This window comes from Corella eumyota, chromosome 2 (genome assembly GCF_963082875.1).
Source record: "Corella eumyota chromosome 2, kaCorEumy4.1, whole genome shotgun sequence".
NCBI classification, from domain to species: Eukaryota; Metazoa; Chordata; class Ascidiacea; order Phlebobranchia; family Corellidae; genus Corella; species Corella eumyota.
This window is the reverse complement of record NC_137491.1, coordinates 11,093,890-11,112,089: the sequence shown is the minus strand read 5'-3', so window position 1 is coordinate 11,112,089 and position 18,200 is coordinate 11,093,890. Positions and strand designations below refer to the sequence as shown.

Below are 18,200 nucleotides of genomic sequence, written 5' to 3'. Positions count from 1 at the left end.
TTAATGCTTTTGTGAATAAAATTTCATTATATTTTGTTGACACTTAAAAAAAATTATGCCATTTTACCTTTCGTGTATATATATATATTTATTAGCATAAAAAAAAACAAAATTGCAAACTTAAAATGGAGGGAACATATTTTATAATACCCGAAGTTAAACTTACAATGATCAATTAATTTGTATTATTAAAATGTTTTATGTATATATATCCGCAAAACACTAAGCAACATTCTAAAGCATCCTATTTAACAATTTGTAAAAAAAAAAATTTCAAGTAATTTATTTTCATATTACTCCAAGGTGATAGGTTTTTTTAATTCTTAGAGAAAGAACTGCTACTGTGACGTGTTTAAGCTCTTTGTAAACGCCGGGTTTAGGGCCTAAAAGTGTTGCAAAACTACGGATCGGGGTTTGTAATTCAGTGCCATGACCAATATACCACACTATCAGACAAGAATAAAACGATTTTAAATCTCGTGTACTGTTTAAAATAGTTTATTGGCGAACTGGTATTGTTAAAGAAGCCCCAAAATGATTTGTCCTTTCTTGCAGTCCCCTGCTATTGGAAATCCTGTTATTTCTAGGCTTATAAGACAAGTTGTTGTTTTGGTCAGTATCGACACATGAATCATCTACATTTACAACCACCATAGAAATATTTTCGTTGCCGTTGGTGGCGGTAGGGATAGGATTGCGCGGTAATGGCCTTTGTTCGCCAATTCGAAATGTCACTGTTTTGTTTGGCTTTCTAAATAAAAAATAATTATTTGTTGGTTTTGTAAAAAGTTATGATTTTTATAAATATAAAACATTTTTTAAGTTTTAAAAACTTAAATTTTATAAAAAAGTAAATGTTAGTTTAAGAAATTTAGCTTTTTATTTTAACCAACAGTTTTTGTACGATTTAAATGTTCTTATACATTTTTTATTTTTTTTTCAATAAAAACAAATGTATTAAATCATATCATCTTTAGGCTATACTATACGTATGTCTATTAAAATACCATTATATTTTTTCATACAAACAAAAAAGTATGTTACCTATAAGGTCTATGAGAACGTATATAAGATATTTAAACCACAAATCCAACAACAGGATTATATATCACTATTACTCAACTTAATCGCTAAATTTAACGGAAAAGATAAGGTTAATTATCAGTAAATGGCGCAACCTTATACAAGTTACACCTTTTATATTCAACTCACCTTACGTAATAACCATCTCTGTCGAGTTGTTTATTACCGGTGTTTAGGTCAGGAAAAGTTTGAGCTACCCAAGGCGATGAGTAAGTCGTGCTTGGTCGCTCCGTTTTCACTTTGTAGTTTCTTGTTACGGAGTTGAATATTCTAAGAAATATATTTGGAGTAATTTAAATGCTTCTTTTTATGTGTTTTTTAAGTCATGTTATAATATATTTCAGACTAGTTCTGTAGACATGCTTAATTCAGCAAACAAAGGAAAAAAATACTTAGTATCTTTTAAAGGTTGTTTTGTTACTGCATTTTCCTCTTTCCCTACATGACCTGCATCACTAACTCTATTCTGCATATTTGTAGAAGGTGGCAACCCATTTTGAGCGGCGGTGTAGTAATTTCTAACCTTGTGACTACCTGATAGCTTTTTCTGTGGAATATAAGCTATATTTGGATCCATATAAGGGTTGGATCTGGTTGTTAACCCTTCCGTATTATTTGGCCTGGTAGCTGGCCTTTGATTGCTTAAATTTTCCATCGTTGAAGATGGAAGAGTTATGTTTTCTCCCCCTCTTGTGCGTGGCCGAACGGTCGAGGGTAAGGCTAAGTTTCTTGTTACGTCATCAATGAGAGATTTTCGATCTGTTGTTAATGTGTTGTTGTTGTTGTAAGAGTTTTGTTGCTGGGATTTTTTAAAGTTGTATATCACCGTGATGTCGTTGCTCTTTGAAACATTATTCCCCCTTGATTGCTCTGCCAATTCTGTAAGAATGTATAGGTTTTATGTTTAAGTTCTGTTGAATATAAAAGATAAAAAAGGCTCTAGTTCAGATGCCAAACAAAAAGCCATATAAAGATTTTTACCGTTTGAACAGACTCGATATGGCGAAATCTCTCCATTCGAACGTAGCAGTGATAAGCCTGTTGGTAATCTTTGTTTTGTATTCCTTGTGACGTCATCCAGCGAAGAATAACCCCTACACATAGGCACACATGTTTACAAGAGTAAACAGGTTTAAAAGATATCTGTTTACAAAGGTTATCTTTTTTAAGATATTTGCATTGTGTTAAGGTATAAATATGATACTAAATATAATGTCATAATAAAAAAAAAACTATTTTTTTACCGAGTAGCAGCCAGGGTATCAATTGGTTTGCTTCTTAGCGTTGCGGAAGTATAAGATCTTTGTCTCAAATTTAACAACCTTTCTCCGTTTAAACTATCGAGTAACGCACTGTGATCAATTGATGTGGAAGGTCGAATGTTTATCCTTGCATCCCCAATTTTATTAGTTTTTATTTCGTCATCCCTAACAATAAATTATGGTTTATATTACTTTATATATATCTATTTTTTTTAAACATAACTATTTGGCGAAAAAAAATTTTTTTACAGGAAATGATCTTTTTTGTAGGATCATATGTAAAAATATAGGGTCATATGTACAATATACTTGTAAATGATTTTTTCTAAATAGGCTTATTGCATTATTATCTTAGGTACAGATATATAATTAATTAGGTTTGTTAAAAATATTGCAGAAGCCTATTGTTGTTTTTAATTATTCCTTTTTTTTACTGAAGTTTAAAACAACATAAAATTACAAGTAAAGTTTCAACCAACCCATATATTGATGTTTTTGTGTTGACGGTTCCATGGTTACGGGATGGAGCCGACAGGGAACCCTAAAAGATTGTTGGTAATAGATTAAACAATTTGTAATACACGATATATAAACAATGGAAAAAATGACAGAGAATGTGGTTTAAGACATGTTAAACTATACCTGGCGCCTTGCAGTCCTCAGTGCAGAACCGGTTCTTCGGTTGTTGGTATTTTGCAATAAATTTTGTTTGGCGTTTACAAGAGATTCAGTTTTGGCATCAGTCGATTCGGAACATAGGATTTCCAGCGGAGTTCTCCATTTTCTTCGGTCTGAATCACTTTCGTTAGTAAGACCGTATGGCACTTCTCTGTTAATACAAATACCGATAAATCTTGTTTAATGTAAACACTTAATTCAGTATATTGAATTTTCCTTATCGTTACTATTTATTTTTCTAATGGTTCATATCACAACCCCAAATTTCAGCACCAAATAAAATAGTAAAAATTAATTTATTTGCTGTATTTATTATGTACCATAGGATTTATAATTCAGGTTAAAAAACAAAAATATCATATTTAATATTAAAGTATTTACTTTCTCCAGGTGTCGATTTCTATAAACTTTAGAGGTGTTAGGAACCTGCATAGTTCTTCTTTTGAAACTACGTTTGCTAAAATTGCGTGGTTGGTCTAAAATATATAATATAGGGTCAAATACAAAAATATGATATATACCTAACAAAGATATAGCAATGGTTGGATAAATACAAGTTAAATACTATTAATTTGTTTTTGTTTTTTCTAAAAATCACCTCAGAATCCAACAAGTAAGACGTTTCCTCGTGTTTATTTAACTGATCGATCTTCATGTTACATATTGGATCTCTCTTCCGTTTCTCTGCAAAAGAAAAGTGTCATAAAAACATAAATGTCTGATAAACTAACTAAAACAACTTTCAGCTAATCTAACTCTGCCCCAAAAAATAATGCTCGCCATTGTGTAATAATTTGTTTTATCGAAAGATTTAAAGACAAGATTATATTCTTAAACCCGGATCTAAGCAAAATCAGTTTTTCTGTCAAAGGAAAGCGACTTTAGCAAAGTGTACATTACGCTCCGGCATGTTAATACAGTCAATTGGGCAAACAATACGGTTTTGTCGTTTTGTTAATCTTAGCAGCTTATTGCTTAGGTCAATACTGATAAATTATATTTTAGCTTTATCGTTTGAAACGTGATTCTAAAAATATCGTTTTAACATCATATTTATTTTTTATATTTCTTTTTAATTTTTCAATTTAAAATTAAAAAATTAAAATGACAATTCAGAAACTACAGAATTTCATTTGTTATTTAAATTTAAATTTTAACTCTACACCGGCATTTAATTCAAGTCATATTAATATTAAAAATTTTCTTGATGGGCTTTTATAACTTTGTTTCGAATTTCAACTAAATATTTAATATTCTTTAACGCACATTTTAAAAAGTCCCATATTGGTAAAAGATTTCATGACACATATTTGAAATTTTACGTACATGCATGTGCATAAGTTAACACAGTATGTTAAAACAAATTACCTGATCTTTGCAACGATTTTGATATATGGTTACCAAGCGAAATTTTAGGGGCAACATTTTTACGAATATTCTGCTTTCTACCGGCTGTTAACACGTAGTCAGGAACCTGAATTCGTATTTCTAACGATTTTTCATTGGTAGTCGTAGCATATAATTCTTCTATTTTCATCTTAACTACATTTAACCTATACTGAATGTTTTATAATATAAATATCTAAAGTGTTCTTTGCCTAAAAATAGCATATTTTAACCCAGCCTATGTTATAAGCTACTATTTATATGTTAACATAGATTTTAACTATGTAGTATACATACAAATAACAGCCTTCTTAGTTTAACAATACATCATATTTGAGCTCGTAACGTTGAGCCCTTTAATGCGCACGTTCTATTTACAGTTTCTTTTTGTACGGTAGCTAAGTGACTCTGACACTTAAACTTCTTTTCGTATACTTATAATTTCCTTAATGGCCGGCAACACGCTATCATAACACATGAAAACACTCCTATTAATTCGCAGTAGTTTTTGCATTTTTGAATTAAGGCCGGCAATAATATCACTAATAATAAATTGTAAATTAATGTTATACAAAAATTGTTTTGTTTTAATTTTTGGTATCTTGCGTTTAAAGTTATGATGTATATTTTCTGCCTTTTTAAGTATTTTTTTTTTTGTTTATTTGATTAGAACATTTGGAAAATATTATTCTAGAAAAAAACGTGCTTGCCTTAGCACGAAGAAAAATAAAGTCACGTCACGGTTATTTTTTTGTAATATCGACTCCCTGTTAAATACCATAATAACAAAAGCCAAATATACATTAAACTTTTGTTAATATCCCATGTCTTATTATTACAGCTTGAAAAAACATTATTGTATTATACGGTGTATGTTTATACCTTACAGGATGGGCTACACTTATTTAGTAATTTGTTATTTAGTGTTCTTCAGGTTAGAGTCTAGGTTTGGATTAAATACTATTACATTGATTTAAAAAAATACAAGTTACATATTGGCAATCCAAATTTTCTTTAAATTGTTTTTTTTTTAATATATGTAAAGAATTATAACATTCTGCGTTTTAAACGAAAATGTTTTATTTTTTGTACGTACAGAACTGTGCGTATTATAATTTGTATTAATATCCGATTATCTTTAAAAAATAACAAATTTGCAACCCTACATAATATTGTTGTAATGCGGTTAGTGTTTTCCTTATTGTAATTTTTTTGAATTTTGATATCCACGCTTATACCGACCACAATCTGTCAGCTCTTACGATATCAACAAAATAACAATAGGGGATGTTGTATGGACGACCAAAAGAAAAATATAACATCTTAAACCAAAAAGCAAACATCGCAAATGCGTTTAGAAAAACAAACTTTCAAGTGAAAATTAACCATGCTGCTTTGTATGACGAGCCAATCACAATAATAAGGTTATTATGCCTATAATGTTGAGTTAACTAAATACAATATAAAGGCAACTTAGCTAACCTTAATAATCTTTTAGTACCATGTAACCGATAAAAACAACTTTCTAACAAACAAAAACATACTTCACTACATTTAAATATGAGATTAATTGTACCGTTTAATTTGGGGTATGTTTTATGTTATAACATTACCTAAAATCAATCTTTCTCGAAGGTCCGATTTTTTAACATTGGGATTAGGTTTTAGTATAAGAGGTTATATTACATCAAACATCAAAACTAAATAATAAAAATCTGACAGGCTAAAAAATAGGACTATATTAAGCTTTAAAACATTAAAACCTCAAAGTGAATTTATCTTTGCATCTTTATTGAATTACTGTCATTGATATATTTCAGCAGTTAACTTGACCGACTTAAACGTAAGAAAATAAGAAATAAAATTTAAGATAGTTCATACCTGATGAATTGTTGTTTTAAACTGAAGATATCTACACAAATTCCTTTCTTGCTATTATAGCCACCTATTAAATACGATCCTTCAGTTCTTCTATTTGAATTAAGTAACTTGCAATTAAAATTATAAATTGTTATCTGAAATGTAAACAAAAAGGTTTGTCACTACTATTATATCTCTTCTACAACGTATTTTTAAATTTTATTTTTGCCTAATTCAAACTCTATACTGTTTTACAGAATTTTGCCGTTTTTATTTCTAAGTTAAACTGTGTTTGGAATACTAGTTACGACATTTGCGTGATGTATACTGTTATTTTAGCACGAGAGTTTTAAAAATAATAACAAAAATTGACCCTAAACGGTCACACCCTCAATCAGTCAACAAAATTTAAGCGGCCACGAGCACTCACGGAGCACTTAAAAGTCACTTGTAAATCTCACACTTTCTGATGACTTTTCACCCGTTCAATGACGTCACAAATTGATTGAAGTAGCCTTACTCTCAAATGCTTCAATATTTTTTTAAATCCTAGGCTGGTGAGGTATAAGAGCGCTTAAATGTGAGTGTATATATTTTATAATACTTGTGCCATTGTATGCCTATTGGAATATTTCTGCGATAAGTTTTTATTAATAAACAAAAAAATTATTAAATAAACTTAATCACTTCATTTAACATTTAGCAGTCAACTCAAAAGGGTACTTCTCGCAAATTTTCTATCAAATAAACTTGAAACTTTATTTAAATATTCTTCAAACACCTGACGACTCGCAAATACACGTGTGTGAACTGTTTACCGTATTTCCACGTATTTTGTACCATAAATCAAAATTCTATGTTATATCCACTTTTGTATACCTTAACAATAGGCGACGTGTACAAGTACGATTGTAGTGACTTATGTTTTTTCCTCCCCTTACATGACTTGAATAGATTTGACATACGGGTCATCAGAAATACGTTAACAATCTACTTTCTATGCGTGTTGACTGGCAGCACACTTACAATAAAAGTCAATTGTTCGCTAATAAAACGACTTAATTACACTGGAATAGCAAAAGCGCCAGAGAAAGTATTTTGTGTCTGTAGTTGGATGAATAGTTAGAAGGATAATGTTTCAAATTGGGGTAATTTTAACGGGCGTGTTTAAAGAGCTCTAATATGTGCCTATTAAAAACTCTTTGCCCGAGGACATTGTCATACTTTTAAAAATTAAAAATGAATCTATACTTAGGGTTTTCTTGTTTAAAAGGTGTTTTTTATTTATATATTTAAATGTTTTTATATCATTTTATTTGGGCCTTAAAAGAATCTATTAAAAACTGAATGCCGTTTTAAAAGATAAAACAATTTTATTTATTGTTAATCGAATTACATTAATATAAAGAAAAAAATTAACTGATTTAAATATTTCTGATCAGTTAATATTTTGTTGTTATTTTTGGGGGCGTAGGACGTGCAGTTTGTACGCGTTTTAATCTATCCGTAAGCTTTGGGGTTAAGGCTAAATAGGCTCAGGTGCGGTTTGAACCCAAAAACGTTCGGCTTATGGTCTGTTGTTATGACCAGTAAATTATACAACCGGACTATTTTTTGTCGATTTGCGATTTTATTTTTTTGATATAACTTAATAGCGCCACCTACGTTTTAGAAAGTATTAATATTTTTAGCCACTGTAAAATAATTCTAGTTTATTTTAAATATTAAAAAGTAAGAAGTTTAGTAGTAGTCCGGTAGTGTGGTTAAGCGGTCATGGCAGCGGACTACAAGCCAAAAGGTTTCGGGTTCGAGCCGCACATTTGTCAGATTATTCGTCCTAGAGCACGGCGTTTGCGAATAGCTCTTCCACGTCATAACAGCACACTCTTTTCCAACAAAGAGATATAAAAACCTATCACATTAAAGTAATATGGAAAAAAAGTTTAGTAGTATAGTCTATGGACCTTCAGTCATGACATCAGGTTTCAAACCAGAAGGTCTCGGGTTCGAGCCGCACTAATACTTTACTACTTACCTGTGGAAACTGTGTTTCCCGATAGCTCAGACACACTATCCCCCTTAACCAATACAATTTTCTAAAAAAATCAAAAAAATCTGTCTTTTTACTTAATATGAAAATCTTTCCAATTACATTGACTTTTTTCAAATTAATTGTACATGTATGGAAGTAGTGGTGTAAAGGGCGTTGACTGCAAAATTAAAATTATCATTTTGTTGAGCAAATATAAATTATAACCTTAATTACAAGCGTAAACTATATTTAAATGACAAAGTTTAGGTCGGTCGTCAAGATTTTACGTTTACCACATATGTTGAAACAAAAAATGTTTCTTTGTTGGATTATTATTCACCGTTTAAAGGTATGCAAAACAAAGGTATTCGCTAATCAAATTTATGACGCTTCTATAATACATTCTTGTCAGACTGCTATTTATTGTCGACGTAGAACTCGCCCCGGGCAAAGTATTCTTGCTTTTTGACGAAGAAGCACTTCGTCGAAACACTATGTAAAAGCGTGCTCAATCAGTGTAAGAAACATACCAAGTAAACTATGCATTAAGATCAGCAATATTAGAGGGAAAGTTTAGTAGTAATATAAACTTAAAGGTGATTTTAGTTTATCAGATCAGGTATGCTTGTCAGAAATACTATTTATTACAATTTTGTAAAATTTGTGCAAAGCTATGGATAGTTATTTATATTTTGGTAAAATTCCAAAAATCCAAAGTTGTTTTTTCAAAATTTCAATTATGTTTAGACTTTTTTAGAAAGTAAACTAGTATAAGTAAAATTTAATTTAAATTACATGTTCTGTTCTCGTATATTAAAAAACAATAAAAAATTAATATCTGTAATGAGATTATATATAAGGAAAGGATAAAAAAATGATTATATTAAGCAAGGGATTAACATTTACGTGGCATACTTAAACATTAGGCTAATAAGGATAGGCCGCGGAGGCACTAAACTATGTTATATAGTTAAGTTACTACTATTTTACTTTTTAAACGTTATAGGGAAATATTTTTTGTCTCTAATAAGTCTAAATGGTATTAAGAAGAATGCAGAAGCGGATGATAAAAAGGGGTCTGGAATTAATAGGAGCTATAGCTGTTGTTTATCTTATGTTGGAAATTTTAGAATCACACACAATGGAAAAAACAAATGAAACCCCGGTAAATGAATTATGGCATCTAGCTATATTGAAGTTGTAAAATTTATTACACTACGATCTTTACAGCAAAACGTTTAATTAAAAATGGAATAACATTAAACGGAGCTAGTATTTATAATGTTTTTTAATACGTTTTTACATTTAGAACATTCAACCACCAGTAAATGTACCTAGAGCCGAAGTAAAAAGTGATGCTGGCATACCTGCTGCAGAATTAAAGAAATTACAAGAACAAGTATGTTACATTTTAACAAACAGTTTTGTATTAAACATTAATAAAAATATTTTTATTTATAGCACACATTTCGTAATCTTAAATTTACAATATGTGTTATTCTGAATAACTTTTTCATTATTTATAGATAGAACAAGTACAAAAAGAGCAAGCGCTACAAAAAGTTCAAGTTGCTCAACCTCCACAAGCAGTAAACAAACCGGTATGTTTAACTTATAACCAATTACATAAGTATATATCATAACAATTTGCAAGTGTTTTTTTTTCATAAGCTACAAAAATACCTTGTTTTCTGTTATTAAAATTTTGTAAAATATAAGATAATATTTACAACTATAACGCTATTATATCATGAAGGAATTTTAGTACTGGTTATGTATAGTTAGTTTATATTGTTTTTATGTATTTTCTGTCGATTTATCCAAAGCCCTAGTCTTGGCCAAACTTTGATAAACTGCACTCCATGAATATGTTTTAAAGCAGTGACCCTGTCATTGTAAAAATCTCGTCAGGGTCAGCCGACTCTGACATGGGAACTACAAATGCTTTCGTTACATTCAAACTATTTAAGTCATGAATTTCAGCAACAGCAACATCTTTAACGTCTGGGTGTTTAATTAATATAGCATCTACCTCTGAAGGATATATTAATACTTCATTTTTTTAATGACGTCACTAAGTCTGTCAACGAAATAAAGATACTCGTTTTCGTCAAAGTATCCAATGTCACCTGTATGAAACCAACCTTCTGCATCTATTGCCAACCAATCTTTAACTTTCGGTTTAAAATATTATTTTATCATGGATGGGCTTTTAACCCATATTTCACCATGTTCACTTATTCCCAAGTCTTTTTGTGTTCGAATATCGACGATGCGCATTTGAACGTTTGACAAAAATTTACAAACGCTGTTTGCCTTCGATTGTGATGTAGTTCCTGCGAGATAAAATAAACAAATGGGATCCTTATGGACGTCAATGCTAGAATCAGACTCTACTTTATTTTTGTTTAAATCCTTAGTTGTCTTATGATAACTTAAATCGTCGAGAGTAAAAAATGGGTAAGGTAATTTAAATTTCTCAAAAGATTTTTCTGAAATTATAAGAAATGGCTTTATAATTTTAATCCGCGATGAAATTGCATCATTGCTTTGAAAAATATAAGAGAATGCAAAAATAGCACCACAATGTACTATGGCAATTAACAATGCGACGTACACTGAATCGAAGGAAACAATAAGCATGATCACGTGACCTTTTTGAACGCCATGCGAGCGAAGGATTGCGATATAATCCACGATGTCATTTCTTAGTTGCTAAAACGTTTATAAATCTCAAATTGTGTTAAGAGGCGGATTCCAACAGGGGTCTCAGATATAACAACATCTGGATAAGGACTATTAAAAATCATCTTTTAAAGCTTAATAATTAAAATTACAATACACTAACTACATAAAAATAAAACAGAAAAAAATTTGTTCTCTTTTGGGTTGATAAAATCTCCAAATTTATAAATTAAACTTTCTTAAAATTACACAAATTTAATTAAACCTGGCTAAGAAATTTAAACTTTTATTAGGTCATTGTAAAAAATTAGCTGGAAAGGCGTTAGTTAACCTAAAACAGTGATTGTAATAAGTTGCACGTAAAGCTAAATATCTAAAAAAAACAAAATTTGCTAAAATTTCAGCAATGTTTTTAACCAACGTTAGATGAACTGGTTTGTTTTTTTAGCTTACATTTCATATTGCAACGCATCGTTAATCTTTTGCAATGTTTCCTTATTAAACAAACTTTAAGTTGTAAATTGATAACATTATATTCTCTTTGATACATTTAATACTTTTTGCACCAAACAAGAAATTTTCTTTGGCTATACACTTAAAGGAATAGATGATATTTGCAAACTAATACGTCCTGAATGTAACTAGGTTTTTTACTTGTTAAATAAACTTGCTTATGTTTTGCACATATTTAATATCTTGATACTTTGCAAACCCAGTCTTTTTCTTTAATACAATAAATTAGCACTTTTTAAAAACTTTTTCTGTGGATTTATGAAAAAAATTAAATCTTATTAATACAAAAAGCAAACACAACTGCATATGTTCTTAAATCTTGCACGTGTCCAAGCAATGTTGTAAATTCTAAATACTGTATATTAAAATTTTAAGTAGCTGCAACATTTTTAAAAATACATAATAAAGAAAAATAGATTAATTAAATCGTAACCTGTCTATTTATTTATTTATATAATTTAATCTGGAGTTTAGCTTTTTTGTGTTGCAACCAAATACGACCAGCTCGTTTTTAAACCTAACTTTCCTGATGAGATATCACTAAACAAATAATAGAAAACTTTAACTATTACGCAATTTAATCATAATCTACAAAATTACATAGTGGAAATATTAGTTTTGTTAGTTTGTATTGCGACCATATTACAAACAAATCCATATAAACTGGTAGTTTTGGTTATGACGAGCGATTTAAACTTCTTTGCTCACTCGTTTCTTAGGTAAGAGCACAAAGCGAGGCCGTATTTTTTCATTTCTTTTAGTATTTTAACGTTTTCTTTTTAACTTTCATCATAAAAGCATAAATAATTCGTATGCAAAATAGTAAACAGGACATGTTATATTGTATTAAGGAGTGAAAAATTAAATAGTTTTATTTGTATTAAGGTTGAACAAGCTTCCAAGAACGTTCAACCGAAGGCACCTGTAGCAAAGAAAGCACCACCAGCGCCAGCTATTAAAAAACAGCCTGTAAAACAAGGTAATTTAATTTTGTAAATTGTTAAAATGTTGTATGCTAATAAAACTTTAGGAATGTTGTTTATGGTTACCTAAAATGTGTTTTTATTTAAAGCGAAAAATGCTGGTATCAATGTTGGATTTGAAATTATTGGTAACAAAGAAATTCCAAATAAACCATCACTTGATTTGGGAGTTAGCACAGATTTTGGTTCTATGAACATTGTAAGTAAAGTACTAATACAATATATAAATCTATATTAAAATAAACAAATGTACATGTCTAAAGGATGAATTTTAGTATTTAAATAGGCCTATTCTTTATTTGTAAAAAAAAAAAATTTGTAAAAGAGATTTTTCAAACAAACTTTTTTAATTAATTTACACCACCTAAATTAATTTCTAATATACTTTTTTTTTTAAATATTTCAGCCTCTTCCATCGATTAAATCGAAAGGATATGTTTTACCGATGTTGTACTTCGATATGGGTCCTAATAATTTATTTCGATTGTTTCGACAAGGTGCAGTTACTGCTTATGAAATGGGAAGATCTATTGTTGTGCCTGTTTTCCACAGGTACAAATTTAAAGATTTATTTTGATTTTATAAATTCAATGTTAATGTTACAGTTAAAAAAATTTATATTATTTTTTTCCTTTATATTAAATAAGTGAAATTTTTGGTACTGTTTAACTTGATTTGTTTTATAGCTGTACGAACAAATTTTGTTGGTATTTTGTTTTGATATAAAATAAATTTATGATTGTTAATTTAAACATTGCATAATTTTTCAATTTTTCTAGACATCCAAGAATGGGTGATGCTGCTGAAAATCCTTTTGTTTTGCCAATTTTCGACACCAACTATACAGTTGATCTTGTTTGGCCACCAAGTGAAACTATTGATGCTGGGCTGCTAGGCAAAGTGAGATTTAAAAAAAATTTTAAAAGTTTTTTTAAATATAAATGTTGTAAAAAAAATCTAAAAAATATAATAAACTTAAATAGGCCTATAGTATATATATATATATATATATATATGTTATTTTTTGTTCTAAACTCGTAATAAAATAAACAATCATGTTTTTTAAAACTTTGCTTAGGCAATGGATGTTATCTCAATGAAAGATTTTCGAAAGAAATGTTCAGGAAAATTGGATGTTCAAGTTACTTGTGGTGAGGTAGATGTCAAGAGAATGGATGGAATTAAACATTTTCAAAGAGCTGCATCTTTAAAAGTAATTTTAAGTTATATAAAATTTTATAGTTTTTATAGTACGCTGATTTTACTAAGTTGATTGTGTATATTTTTATTATATAGCCTATATAAAAATTTGTAAAATCCATATAAGTTAATATTTTATATTTATTCCAATATTCAACTCCAAAAAAATTAATTAATTTGGTTTTTAACTTACAATTAATTTTTGTGTATCTTGGGTAACCGATGTTAATATTTTATTTTTTAGTTTATTCTTAATTAATTTTCAGATTATGAAAGAAATTACTGTTAAGAGTTACGAGGAATTAGTTCCAAATGATTTATCAGAAGGAATAATAAAAGCTGATGAATACGAATGTATGGGAATTATTTACGGAAAAAAATGTCTCCCTAGTCAGGATCGTTGGCTTGCAACATTTTCAAGAATTGCAAAAAATTTCTGGCGGTAAGTTAAATTCTAATTTTTCTGTCAAAACATTAAAAATTAATTTTAATAAAAATTCTATAAAAATAAAATATAAGCTTGTCAAATTAAAAATATTGTTTAAGATTGAGGTCATACATTTTAAGCTTAATATTGATACTTCAAAATTGGTTTAGTTCTTAATACACTTTTTTTTATATATCAAAACCCTGCTAACTTTATAAACTTTATTATTTTACAGTCCTCTTCTTGTAAGAAAGTTTGCCTTGGAATTTTTGGAGCAGGTTATGGGAAAAAAACCTTACATGGCTGTTCATTGGAGATACGAATCAGATTGGCTTGACATGTAAATAAGAAATTTTTGAATGTTTATAATTCTTTGTTTAAGAATTTAAGTCATTTTAAAAAGTGTTTAAACAAATAAAAAGATGGTTTAAGATATTTTGGTGTCTGTTACTATATAAAGTAAATTTCATTGTTATATTATATATTAGGAATTAAATATTACTAAACGAAACATCAAAATGACTTTAGTCAAATATAAATTTGATAAAACCAACTATAACATTAGGTGCAAACCGTCTCGGCCAAAAGGTGCACGGGAGCGTAATAAGGAGATTTGTAAGATCACATTGGGTCTTTCCTATGATGAAGATATTAGAACTTCATTTATTCAAGCAATCAAGGATAAGATGGCTGATTACAGTATTAAGACAATTTATCTAGCCAGTCCTCCTAATGTAATGTTTTAAGTTTTGTAGTTTAATATTTTTACAAGGTTTTTTAAAGTCTTTTAATTTTTTTATGAAAATTAAATTTATTTTAGAATATTGATTTGATTCGATTGATGAAGGAAAGTTTTCCTGGAAATTTTTATTACGCTGATGACGTTTTACAATTTGCACAAAAAATTGGCAAAGAGGAATTAATGGCCAATAATTACAAAGCTTCTTTTATTGAACAAGAAATCTGCTTTAGTAACTACAAAACCTTTATAAATTTAAATCTAAAAATTGAAATCTTAATCATCTTAATTAAATCAAAAAATCTTTGGTCAAAATGACTAAAAAATTATTTTGTTATTACATTTGTTCAACCCTAAACTTAACAACATAAATTGTAAAATCTTAGGGTCTACTATGTACCTGGGCGCCCCATTATCATCCTGGACACAAACTATTCTTACTGATCGACTTGCAAGAAATATTAAAAGACATGACAGTGTTTTAAAAGTTGTCGGGAAAGGTAAAAAGTTTTATATTTTTAAACGGTGGTGGCTTAAGAGTTTTTTTTTGTATTATTTTCTGTAGTAGATTTTTAGTAAAGCGAACAGTTAGTTTATTTATTTTTTACTATCAAAAATAAATAACCTTTAAAATATATAATTACATAGATAGTAGGGTATTTTTACGTTTATATTTATTTATTTTTTTTTGGGAATTAGATTTTATTTTTGGAATTAGATTTTATTTATATACATTTTTTTCTACAATTTTAGGCAAACCCGGTTATCCTGAATTAATATTTCAATTTCCTGAAGGAAACTTTAATTTTGGTGGCATGATACCAGGAAAAAAGGTTTAATGAAACATATATTTCTTTTACCTTGCCAAAACCTACACTGCACAGATTATGTATTTTTAAAAGTATACAGTGTTCATATTTATATCTATATTATCCTATTCCTGTTGCCAACACCATGATAATCATGCCTTACTTTTTATTTTAAAATGATATTTTAAGATCTCAAAGTTTAGTATAACATTTTTTCAATATTATCAAATATTTTACTTTATAACTGTTAAACTAATGGGAGCTTTTTTAAATTTGTATATATTAATGTTATTATTTACTACTTTTTGGTAAAATAACTTGACATTATAGTGCAATGTGCTGATTTAATGTTAATAATAATATACAATTTTATTATATTAAAACAGATCATTTCATAGAAAAGTGTATAAAGAATAAAGTTGGTAAAAAAATTATAATCAGAATCTATAGTTAACATTTTTTTAAACCAAGAAGTGAAAGGTTAAAAACAAAAGCCATACAATTAAAATACAATACAGAAAAGGGGCATATTGCTAATCTTAAAAAAACCATGATAGAAAAGTTCCGAAACCAAGCATAATACACAAATAAAACTGAAAAGTGCTTAAAATTTTAACAAAGTGCCATGCTATAAACAGTATCCCACAAATGTTCATTGTTAGTCTATGTACATTTTTTCCATTCAAATGGAAAACGAAGTATCTCTATTCAAGGTTTACTTGCTGCCACTTTTGGCAGGCTGCATGGCATCCAATACTTTGGGTATGTCATTGTTACATGACTTCACCAAGTTAGACAACCATCCACCATTATCATTGAAGCCCATGCTAATCAGCTGTTGCAGCGCATTGTCAAATCTAGAATCTTCTGTTTCCATTGTCTCATCCTGGGTTGCTCCTAAAAATGGTTTTGTTTGTTTACTTAGATAATATACGTTAGTTTTTTTGTTTGCTTATGCTTATAAAATGTCAATATTAGGTTCGGCTCATCTGTTAAATAAAGATGTTATTTATCACTTAAACAAAAATCTCTGTATTTTGTTATTTATTTATATAATCAACTAACCTTTTTCTTGGTCATCTTCCTTGACAAATGTCCAATCTGGCTCACCTGGGCTACGTGGTGCAGAAGGTTCTGTTGAAATTAAAAATTTTAACAAAACTAGAAAAAAAGATTAGAATTTCTGTAAATTTTATAATATTTAAAATCTTACCCGAAGTTTGTTGATCTTCCGAACTGCTAGGCTCTTCATTACCGGCTTTATTTTTAGTTCCTTCACACTTCGTTTTCTTTCCTTTATGTTCAACATTGATGTCAACATCAATACCAAATGGGCTCAAGAAATCAGCCACCACATTTCCCATGCTTTGCAAGTAATCATTAGCTAAAAAATAAAATAAATTGTTATTTAGATTCCTATTCTTTTAACAGTTTATACAACAAGATTCAAGTAAATATTTAAACAAATTTTGTTAAATTATTGGTTTACCATTGTTTTGACTTTGATTTTGTTCATTTTCATTTGCACTTGTAGATGCTGATTGCTTTTGACCAGTCTCACTGCTTTGTTGTTGGTTTTGCTCCTGATTTTTGAATGGGCAACCTGAAAATCTGGGATGACCTTGACCAAAAGGGGGTCTAAATTGAAAACCAAAGGGTCCAAATGGAGGGCGTTGGGGGCAACCACCCTGGTATCCCCATGGTCCATAATTAGCTCCCTCGCCAAAATTTCTACCACCGCATCGAGGGGTAGAGTCCTCATTACTTTTTTCTGAATTTTCCTACGCAAAATTTGTAATTAAAAAATATTTATCTAACTTTACTTTATTTAATGACTGAAAGTGCTATTAATTGAATAATAATTACAAGTTTTAAGTAAATAAATTAGTTTATAAAATATTTAATCTACCTTGATGTAGAGCTTAAAGACATCTCCACTAATTTGACCAAGTGCTTGCATCAATTCTTCATCAGAGTTGAACCAAATAAAATCACCCTCAGCATCTTTCCATTGCAAGGCAAAGTTGTCTTCTCCCAAATTGGGAAATACTGATGAAACCTAATTTATAAAAAAACGATGTTTTAGTTGGCTTTAATTTATAAAAATGTCATTAGTTTAAGAAAAATAACTTACCTTTCTTCTCAAATAATCGTAGCTACTTGAAACGTCCTGGTCAATTGCAAAACGTCGAATTTCCTTCGGTCGGTTAGCTTTAAGCTCGTACAAAAATGCTTTAAATTGTAAAGACATGATGACTTTTTTATTTTTCTTCTCGGATGTAGAAAGTAGAATAACTTTATTATTTCTTCTTGGTTGTGATATAACAGCTTAAAGTGAGCACGTTTTATAGCAAAATTTCGGCGAAAGAATGATCTAGAAAATACAAGATCGGTGACATGAAAAAATTGAAGAAATTTTTTTCTATTTTACCATTTTCATAATAATAACAAACTATGACGATGACTAAGCGAGTTTAGTGTTGCCACTCCAGTTTTAAAGTATAAACACAGGGGGTTATTTTGAATTACAAGCTAGTAAATGG

General features: G+C 29.1%; 3 protein-coding genes across 4 annotated transcripts; 1 reads left to right on the top strand and 2 right to left on the bottom strand.

The window, feature by feature from the left end:
* Window positions 1-75: 75 nt before the first annotated feature.
* LOC145743026 (uncharacterized) lies at window positions 76-6,426 on the bottom strand. Of its 2 annotated transcripts, none has more exons than XM_082560885.1 (10): window positions 6,291-6,426; window positions 3,622-3,707; window positions 3,405-3,499; window positions 2,988-3,174; window positions 2,825-2,886; window positions 2,328-2,510; window positions 2,065-2,177; window positions 1,476-1,962; window positions 1,213-1,353; window positions 76-751 (listed from the first exon to the last, which is right to left on the bottom strand). In XM_082560885.1, exons 2-10 carry the CDS (start codon window positions 3,676-3,678, stop codon window positions 499-501), a joined length of 1,578 nt encoding a protein of 525 aa, XP_082417011.1. In that variant the 5' UTR covers window positions 3,679-3,707; window positions 6,291-6,426; the 3' UTR covers window positions 76-498. The 2 variants fall into 2 exon arrangements, with proteins under 2 accessions (XP_082417011.1, XP_082417010.1); XM_082560884.1 differs by lacking the exon at window positions 6,291-6,426 and adding an exon at window positions 4,392-4,616.
* Window positions 6,427-9,312: 2,886 nt separating this feature from the next.
* Window positions 9,313-16,018, top strand: LOC145742080 (uncharacterized). The gene is made up of 14 exons (XM_082559831.1): window positions 9,313-9,466; window positions 9,611-9,700; window positions 9,828-9,902; window positions 12,385-12,478; window positions 12,572-12,681; window positions 12,889-13,034; window positions 13,262-13,382; window positions 13,561-13,695; window positions 13,949-14,124; window positions 14,345-14,449; window positions 14,675-14,843; window positions 14,930-15,080; window positions 15,235-15,348; window positions 15,602-16,018. The coding sequence occupies exons 1-14, from the start codon at window positions 9,338-9,340 to the stop codon at window positions 15,685-15,687; spliced, it is 1,701 nt and encodes a 566-aa protein (XP_082415957.1). The 5' UTR covers window positions 9,313-9,337; the 3' UTR covers window positions 15,688-16,018.
* On the bottom strand, window positions 15,988-18,055 carry LOC145742081 (sequestosome-1-like). Its single transcript, XM_082559832.1, has 6 exons — window positions 17,792-18,055; window positions 17,567-17,716; window positions 17,147-17,438; window positions 16,871-17,041; window positions 16,723-16,791; window positions 15,988-16,554 (listed from the first exon to the last, which is right to left on the bottom strand). The coding sequence occupies exons 1-6, from the start codon at window positions 17,906-17,908 to the stop codon at window positions 16,373-16,375; spliced, it is 981 nt and encodes a 326-aa protein (XP_082415958.1). The 5' UTR covers window positions 17,909-18,055; the 3' UTR covers window positions 15,988-16,372.
* Between the last annotated feature and the right edge of the window lie 145 nt (window positions 18,056-18,200).

What these genes read in the sequence shown, in the direction of transcription:
- LOC145742081 (XM_082559832.1), bottom strand. Translation starts at nt 17,908, where the DNA reads ATGTCTTTACAATTTAAAGCATTTTTGTACGAGCTTAAAGCTAACCGA. An exon ending in TCTTTAAGCTCTACATCAAG is followed by an intron (nt 17,439 to 17,566) that starts GTAGATTAAATA and finishes AATTTTGCGTAG; the next exon opens with GAAAATTCAGAAAAAAGTAA. An exon ending in GGAAGATCAACAAACTTCGG is followed by an intron (nt 16,792 to 16,870) that starts GTAAGATTTTAA and finishes TAATTTCAACAG; the next exon opens with AACCTTCTGCACCACGTAGC.
- LOC145743026 (XM_082560884.1), bottom strand. Translation starts at nt 4,560, where the DNA reads ATGAAAATAGAAGAATTATATGCTACGACTACCAATGAAAAATCGTTA. An exon ending in GAAATCGACACCTGGAGAAA is followed by an intron (nt 3,175 to 3,404) that starts GTAAATACTTTA and finishes TTGTATTAACAG; the next exon opens with AGAAGTGCCATACGGTCTTA. An exon ending in ATATCGAGTCTGTTCAAACG is followed by an intron (nt 1,963 to 2,064) that starts GTAAAAATCTTT and finishes ACATTCTTACAG; the next exon opens with AATTGGCAGAGCAATCAAGG.
- LOC145742080 (XM_082559831.1), top strand. Translation starts at nt 9,338, where the DNA reads ATGGTATTAAGAAGAATGCAGAAGCGGATGATAAAAAGGGGTCTGGAA. An exon ending in GTTGTGCCTGTTTTCCACAG is followed by an intron (nt 13,035 to 13,261) that starts GTACAAATTTAA and finishes CAATTTTTCTAG; the next exon opens with ACATCCAAGAATGGGTGATG. An exon ending in ATGCTGGGCTGCTAGGCAAA is followed by an intron (nt 13,383 to 13,560) that starts GTGAGATTTAAA and finishes AACTTTGCTTAG; the next exon opens with GCAATGGATGTTATCTCAAT.